General features: G+C 42.8%; 1 protein-coding gene and 1 long non-coding RNA gene across 7 annotated transcripts in view; one reads left to right on the top strand and one right to left on the bottom strand.

Moving 5' to 3' along the window:
• The first annotated feature begins 5427 nt into the window (after positions 1-5427).
• LOC147611294 (CDPK-related kinase 5-like) overlaps positions 5428-8829 on the top strand; it is a 52232-nt gene continuing 48830 nt past the window's right edge. For both annotated transcript variants that reach the window (XM_086784379.1, XM_086784378.1), the window contains exons 1-2: positions 5428-5877; positions 5971-6101. In XM_086784379.1, coding sequence (XP_086640505.1) covers positions 5428-5877; positions 5971-6101 — 581 coding nt within the window. The remainder of the gene's footprint in view (positions 5878-5970; positions 6102-8829) is intronic.
• Positions 5490-8829, bottom strand: part of LOC147611295 (uncharacterized) — a 52159-nt gene continuing 48819 nt past the window's right edge. For 3 of the 5 annotated variants that reach the window (XR_015263734.1, XR_015263736.1, XR_015263732.1), the window contains one exon: positions 5518-5626. This is a non-coding gene — a long non-coding RNA (uncharacterized LOC147611295). Of the gene's footprint in view, positions 5674-8829 lie in introns of all 5 variants that reach the window. The other 2 variants (XR_015263733.1, XR_015263737.1) reach the window with 2 other exon arrangements.

Raw genomic sequence — 8829 nt, 5'->3', positions numbered from 1 at the left:
TGGTTTGCCACAATAATAGCACTCCATGCTATTTACATTCCGATTTCTTTGCCAAACCACCCCGATCTCTTTGGCTCCCCCTGCCTCTAGACTGGCTACTTCCACCTGTGTATGATTGTTTGCTGTGCGAATCATTGGACTATTGTTGTCCAAAATTCTGATTTCTTTGTCAGCCACCTTGGCCTTGACCATGACCTCTACCTCTGCCTCTACTTGAAGTAGAGTAAAAGACCTGTTCCGATGTGTTCTTGCTTTGTGAAGAAGTCTCCTCACCTGGTGACTTTTCCTCTATTATCAACATAGACACCAAGTCCTGAAAGCTGCAAATATTCTCCCTGACTGCAATGGAGGTCTTGAATGGTTTGTACTCTTTGCCAAGCCCATTCAAACACACTCACCAAATCATCATCTTCCACCGATACATTGATAGACCCAAGGGATTCAATAATGCCCTTGATCTTTAAAGCATACTTATTGATAGACATGCTTTTCTTTTCCACAGTATGCATCTCTTGCTTTAGCTACAATTTCCTTGCCTTTTTGTTGGTCTAGAATATCTGCACCAAGTTCTGCCATGCAACTACTGGAGTGTTGGCAGCCTATATGTGTTCTATCATCGTGTCTTTGACACTAATTAAAAGCCAATACATGACTTTCCTGTCTAGTTCCAATCCATGAATGCCTTTATGTTTGCTGGAGTGGTATTCTCCCCGGATGCTCCTCATTGTCTACTTCGACATAGTCCCAAAATCCTTTACCCATAAGGAAATTGGTCATTCTGAACTTCTAAAGTTGTTCTTGTTCAAATTCTCACTAACAATCTAATTGATTCCGTCACCAGACATGTTTTTTTGAACAATCAAAAAATTGCAACAGACAATTTTAGTATGCAATAGTAACACAACAATATCTTCTGTGACTACTACAGCGGTACTTCCACACAACCTTTATGTCACCAGATTTGACCAAAGCACATACACACATACCCAATGTCAACAATAATGTGCAAACACTGTCCGCACTCCCAAATTGCACTACTGCACTACAATAACAAAACTTCGACCATAGACAGTTCTCAACCAGAACTTCCCAAAACTACCGAAAATAAATTGCAATGACAGAATGGAGACAAAACACAATTCTAATTGCAAAAATACAGTACAAAGTACTATGTATCACACAAGCACCTCCAAGCCTATGAAGATAGCTCCTTAATAGGAGATGTGTACCTCCCGGAGCTACCGATGGGTGTTGTATCTAAACCAAGAAGGAAAAGAGATGGTGCTTCCTTACTTACTTGTTCTTGTCTCTTGCTTTCCTCCTTAGCTCTCACACGAACCGAAGATCTATTACCATAAAGATAATGTGGGGGAGAGATAGAGATTGAGTTCCTTACAAGCAAAACACACACACACACACACACACAAAAAGTGCAAGACACAAGAGAGAGATGGATGGCTGAATTTTCTTCTATCTTCTTCTCTTCTCTACAACCATATAACTAAAAGATAAGAGTACATACATAAAGGGAAAGTACTCTCCTACAGCAACATACAAAGTGGTCGGTCTATAGTGTGAACCCAACTATATGAGCTTGCGCTATAACTATGTCATAACTCTAGTACTCTAAGGTGGCTATCAAATAGCATGTCATCCACCTAGCGGCATATCAACCATGATCTCACCAACCATGCCAGTGGCATAAGTGCGAAAGCTATCACCCAGGCGAGTTATCAATGTCCGTCGTAGCACTAGTTGAGCTCGATATCTCCATAAAGAACAAGGTTCAAAATTACTCTGGATGGTAAAATTAACGATGAGAGCCTTCCAAGATATGATATTACCCCTTCTTTATATGCCTACTACCCGTTCTCCTTGACTAGTAGCTACCTACATAGATTTACTGTTGAATCAAAGGAAAAGAGATGGATATACCTTACCCATGTACCATCATGTCAGGGGAGAGGGGGAACTTGAGCTCCTTATAAGCAAAATTCTTCACACACACAAGATTAGTCAAGAATACAAGAGAGAGAGAGAGAGAGAGATGAACGGTTGATAACTTTCTTATTTCTTCTTCACTCTCCAACCATAATATAAAGATAAGAGTACGCAAAACTATAAAGAAAAGTACTCTAGTTCTGAAACATATAAGGTTCATAGTGTGAACGCGACTATATGAGTTGATGCTATAACTATGCCATAACTCTAGTAGACTAAAGTGGCTATCATCATACAACCTATAAACCACTTGCAATGGGATATCAGCCATAGTTTCACCAACCATGCCAAGGGCATAAGTGCAAAGTTGTTATCGTGGAGTGTCATCCATATTTGATCTTGATATCTTAACAGGCCCTAGAGAGTTCTAACTATCTCTTAGAGTTATTACGAAGAGGATTCAAGAAACAATCAGCAACTCAAAATCTCACAAAGAAATTTCCTAGCTAATAAAAGAGCGCACAAGTTTTATGAAGAGATAAGTAAAAATAAAATGATTGTGATGGAAAAATACCTCCAACACACACCTACAAAATCCATTTATGCCATGGTTACGAGATCACACTTACACAATTATGCAACTACTTTATTATGTAATTTATAAGACAACAACCTGCTACATGATTAATATGTTACTACTTTATTATGTTCTTGATTTTTAGAGTGGCCAAATCATATGTGTCTTTGTGTGCCTCTTTCAAATAATCCTTGAAGTGAAAAGTACCAAATCTTTATTTCCTCCACTAGTCCTCTATTAACATAACTTGAACTTCTCTTTATGGACTTTATATAGTTTTCCCTTGGTGTGATAAGGGCTTGATCTCTAAGATCTCTTTAGCACACAATGGGAATGGATTAGGAAAATTGGGTGAAATTTTGACAAAGGACCTTGCATGTTTTGAGTACAAACTAGTAGCAATTGAAAAGTTAAAGTTTCCATTCCTTCTAATACCTTATGTGTCGCATTTAAGGATCACATTCATTTTTTTGTGGTGAGAAGTCTAGTGCATCACCTCTTGTGATGTTCAAATCCAACTCTAAGGTTTGGATCTTATATCCAATACTACATCAATATATTCTGGTCTTAAAGTTATTCTTGACCAAGCATTCATTATTGTGGAGGTAACATACATAAGTTATACTTATGCAAGAAACATTAGGTTGTTAGAGGTATCATTTTTCTCCACGCTTAAGGGATAAGTTATCAAAATGTTAAAGAATCTATGGATGTGTGTGTGTGTGTGTGTGTGTGTGTGTGTGTGTGTGATGATTTTTTCCGTTAATAGATATTTCTTTTTTCATGTTTATGGCATCTAGATATATATTCGTTTCATGGAAATTTTTATTCTATTTCTTGTGAATTGAGTGTTTGCTATATTTTTTTATTTTTTGCGAATTCTATAATTTCTGAGTGAGAGTGTTAGAGCCTCACATAACCTTCAAGAGATGCAACATTATTACAAGTGGACATGTAACTACTAACAGATGTTTGGGTGGCATCTCATCCCTCTACCTGCTATCTTAATAGTATATCTTTGTGACAACTCGTGTCTAGTAAATATGGTCCCAAGGATCCAAAACCCTCTTTGAAGAGGCAATGGAAGCATCCCCATAATTTCTAATATTATCTCAATCCGAACGCAATGTGACAACCACCTCACCTAGCCAATGTCAAACCCTTGTGGATATCGATCCCTCTTGTGGTCTATGTGAGTAGACATTGTTAACAATATCTCTATGAAGATACCGATCCATAGGAAACTTAACATTGAAATAAGAAACTAGCTACCTATACTACAAACATGTGTTGATAAGAAGGTAGTACAAGTAGTGATGTGGTTAATACAAGATACAAATATGTACACTGGGGGTGAGGAAAGCATGCCTCATCCAATAGTAGTACCTCCATGATAGAGTGCAAAGCTCTGAAGAAGTCGCCCTCTTGTGGTGTGACCTCTTCATGCCACCCAAGTATGTCCTAGATGTGCAGCTAACAAGAGATCCATAGGGGAGAAGAGATCTTGCTCTCTCTCTAGTGACTCCAAAGGTGCATGGGGCTAGAATGTAGGATGATAGGGTATATGATCAACGATCAATGTGATTCACTTATCCTTGTAAGGCTAGGTGACCTCTCTTAGTGGGAAGGTGGATTATCCATCAGCTCACAACACACACCCCCGTTGCGCAGCTGGATGGCATCAAACCTGGGTCCTCGCGATGGGACCCGACTGTTCTACAAACTCAGCTACGCGCCCGTGGGCTAAAGCTAGGTGACCTCTGACATAGACCAATGCAAAATAAAGAAACATGCAGTGGAGGTTTGAGAAGCATCTCACTACTCCCTGGGTGATGTCTCTACATGATCTCTCGATAGTGGCAACCAAGTATCTCGGCTGCATAAACCATGAAAGGGTTCAATTCATCTCAAAAAAGACAATGGAGTCTCAAAGCTCTCTTGGGTCTCCACCTCCCCAATCATGCATACCCTTCCATACCCGTCGCTCCTGAGAAATCGCCTCTCCTTTGCCAGACTAGACAGTGAGATGATATGCTCAACTGCTGCAGCGCCCATGGCAATCTTCTGCATGGTGTGTGTGAGATGTGCCTATGAAACTTCATATACGACTGAATCTGTCCTTGAAAACTCGAAGGAAATGCTGTGTAGATTAGTTGCATGGAGAACTCCAGGGCTACAAGCTGCATTGAGAAAATTAATGTATATTTATAATTCAAATATGTTTCTTTAATTAGCATCTATGTTTGATTAGAGGAGGTGACTAGCGGAGCCCCCGGTGCACGGCCGTCGCGAGCCTGCCTCTGGGCGATGATGGCGAAGACGCGCCAAAAAAAAAACAAAAACACCATGGAAAAATGACGGCAAACCTCCTTCGGTCTACTGAGGATATTCACACGGCCGGCTCTGTCTTGTGCTTAAACCAGAGACAACCACCATTCTTTTCGTTACTTATCCCAGTTTTTAGATTGATTGTTGCACTGAATCATCGAGAATCTAGTCGCTTTTGATATTGCCTCGTATACCGTAACAATGAGGATAAGTTCTGATAATAATTAGGCCTCCATAGCTCAATTTGCCAATTGGGTTGATCCTTAAGAGCTTGTGATTAGACGTCTCTCCGCAGCTTTATTGCCAATTGGGTTATCTTAAAACCTGGTTTAAGGTCATATACAAGTAAGCCATCCACCACAATTGGAAGGTGATTATGAAAACAAAAACCAGCAAGGAACGCAAAAGCAGCAACAGAAAGCAAAGAAAAGCAACCATAGCTTGGATTTCCCTCACCATCACAGTAATACCCGTAACACAAAATGCCATTAACACTAATCAAGTATAAAGTAGCTTGGTGCTGTCTTCAACATTACGGAAAGATCACTGCAGTCTAGCAACAGGTAAAGGCTTATGATGAGATGGGGCTGTGTTGCTCACAGCAAGTTAGCACTGCCAATGGCAAACGACCCATCCCAAAAAAGGGTAATAACATCAACAAACGAGCAAACGGCGCTGTCACTTCTGAGCCCCATTCCACCTCTGCTTCCAATGAGCTTCCGACCAGCACAGAAACCTTGTCTTCTCAATTGACGCCTCCAAGAAGCTGGAGAAAGCTACCTGCAGCCAAGAATATCCAGACCAAAATTAGGCCACCCGTGGCTAACCTGCAGACAGAAGAGAGCAGTAACTCAGAACTATCAAGGCCCCTAATCAACAGGAATTGTGGATATGCTAGGGACTTCTCTTCCAAATATGAGTTGGGGCCAGAGGTGGGTCGTGGCCGATTTGGTTACACATGCTATGCATCAGTAAAGTCCATGGAGTTTCAAGATCCGACAGTGGCCGTCAAGATCATCCCAAAGGCTGCGGTGAGACCAAATGTCTATTTTAAAGGCTAACCAAATTTCAAAGGCCATCTTCAATTTCTTTGCTTCTGAAAAAATGGGTGGTAACAATGACAGATGATGACGGAACAAGATATCCAGGACGTAAAGCGTGAAGTAAAAATATTGAAAGCATTGTCGGGGCATACAAACCTAGTGCAATTCCATGATGTTTATGAGGATCATGCTAGAGTGTACATAGTTATGGAGTACGTACCTCTAACCTCTAATCCCTCCCACATCAACTCTTTTGGTTCGAAGGCTTAATCCCATACAATACCCCTCAACACCTGGTATATGCATTCCACATGAATGGCGCTTCTGCATTTTCTTTGTTTCTGCTGTTATCTAGCTTCTTTTATGAGAAAAGGAGACATTCTTTGTAAAGATAAAGGAGAAAATAAGGAAGGGGATGGCCCTAGGAAGGCTGGAAATTCAGAAAAGGGCGACAAGTGGAGCTGCGGCCCTGTTTTAAGAGTTAGGGCATTTACACATGTTACTTTCAGATCTGGCGTGTACACACACAATCAATACAATTACCAAGGATTTAGTATTTGATGTCAAGAAAGCGACAGGTCTTTACAAGATCTTCAACACACACAATCACACTGCCCTCACCTCAGTCCTTACCAGAATTGCACACACGCACAAGTGGGCTGTCCGTGCTTTGCTGAAGTCTTTTGTGTGACAAAAGAAACACCTACCCTCCTTATACTAGCTGTCTCCTCAACACTCAGTTTCCCACCGGTCTTGCCTGCCTGAGCTTTCTGTTCTGGAGTAAGGTTGGGCGGATTGGTCAAGTTCTTGGAGCCGGAGGCTCCCATGCTCTATCCCGGGAAAGACCCCGTCTGGTTTTTGTCTTTTCCCCCCGAGGCGGATGCCTTGGGAGTGGAAGTCTTGGACTTTCCGCGATTGAACTTCATTTCAGCACTCTCTGCAAGAGCGAGAGTGCATCCTTGAAGGTGGCTAGCTGAAACATACGTACTTCCCACTGGATTTGCGTGTCAAGGCCATAAAGAAACTGCCATGTCTTGTCCTTGTCAGATATGCCCAATTGCAAACATAAGTTCGAAATCTTATCGTCGGTAAACTGTAGGACTGGTTGCGCGTTTTGACGCGTCCCCCTAAACTCGTCTTTGAGTCGCTCAAGATAATGGGGTGGTAGAAACCGGCGCGTAAGATCGAGAACAAACTCGTCCCAGACATAAAGCGCCATACCTGATTTGGTGTGGGCATGAGCCCATTGGGTCCACCAAGGAATGGGCTCACCTTCCAAATACCAACTAGGCATGATCACTCTGTCAATATCATTCTTTCTAACTGCAACAAAATAAGCTTCAAATTGATGCAGCCAGGAATAAAGAGTTGTGAAGTCGAGTTTACCATTATACTTACTCAAGTTCATCCTCTCGAGAGGATGACTCGAGAAAGATGCTGGTGTCATTCTTGCATCTAAAGCTGTAAGATATCTTTCGTGTTCCATGCGTCGCCTGGCGTCATCTTATGCAGCACCACGGGATGCTGCCGCACGGTCTTCTATCAATCAAATCTCCATTGCTCGCATTAGCAACTCGAGCGTCAAACTCGGCTGCAGTTGTACCCCTTAAAAAGGGTCATTCGGTAGAGGATCTGCTATCGGAATCTAAGAAACAGAAGGAGAGGGAGGAGACGGAGAAAAAAAGACCGGAAAATGGGTGCGCTCTTCCAAGGCCAAGATCTGCGCCTTCTACTCTTCCAATTTGTGCTCTGTTCTGCGATTGCTTGCATCATGTACTGGAACATATCATGCACACTCATGTCTACTGCCCTCGAAGGACTGCCTGGTGCTCTTTGCTCCGAAGTTCGTTGTTCTCTCTCTTTGTCAAAGCTCGCCATAGCGGGAAAATGCACTTCCTTTCCGGAGCGCAATCTAACCATCCACTGTGTGTGTGGGAGACTTTCCAGAGGTTGAAAACTAAGTGTCCTTCTAGGGACAGGAATCACACCAAAAGGGGTGGTCCGCCAGAGTCTAGAAACCAAACCACACAAGCGAGAAAAAATTTTCCTTCTTTTTTTTGGTTTTCTAGCTAAATCTTCACACTTGAAGAAGGCTCTGACACCAATGTAACATGCAAAAGCTCGGTGGAAGAATCGGTAACCTCAATGCTCAAAATTCAGCAATCGTTCACGATGAAGATAACGCACAATAGAGAGATATTTGCAGAAATAGAGAGAGAGAGAGAGAGAGAGAGAGAGAGAGAGGGAGAGGGAGAAGAGGACACAATATTGGGTCCTGAATATCCTCTGTAGGGCCCCATGAATGGTGTATTTGCTTTATTAGAATGATGTAAAACTGAAATAAAGACTGGTTCTTGGCTTGCTTCTTCACCTTGGTTGAGCACTTCCCCTTGGCTGCCCTGGCCCTTGGAACACGGCAACCCTTTGTGAATAATGAGCTGGAGGGACTGATTTTTGGTCTGGGTATTCATACCCCTTACAAATGCTGGTTGGCCTGTTCTAAATTCTCTCCACGACCTGGTCTTGGCAATAAATGTTTTTTTATGCAAATTGTGTTTACACTGTCCAATGGCTGGCTCATATATGCTGCTGTCCAGCCACCTTTTGGGGCTGTCTCAGCCTGTGCAGGCTGCCCATGGGCTAGCCCGCAACCTGGTCATGCCTTGAGGCTGGCCGACTGGGCTGCCTAGGCCTCCTAACCTGGCGGACAGGCTGGCCAAGGACCAAGGCTGGCTGCCTTGCTGTCCAGGCCACCCTGAGGCGCTGACCGACAGCCATTTGGCCTTCTCTTAGGCCTCTTGGCCCTCTCTAGGGTGGCCTCAAAGACCTCCCCATGCAAAGTGAAGGGATTCTTCACTCCCTTTCTGGGGTAGATAAAAGGGCTGCCCCCTCTTCTGCATGCAACCTACATGCTCCTAGCGATGCCCAATATCTGGTTGC

This window comes from Cibotium barometz, chromosome 47 (genome assembly GCF_041138505.1).
Source record: "Cibotium barometz isolate CiBa-2024 chromosome 47, ASM4113850v1, whole genome shotgun sequence".
NCBI classification, from domain to species: domain Eukaryota; kingdom Viridiplantae; phylum Streptophyta; class Polypodiopsida; order Cyatheales; family Cibotiaceae; genus Cibotium; species Cibotium barometz.
Note: the sequence above shows the minus strand (reverse complement) of the source record. Positions and strands in the feature narration are given on the sequence as shown.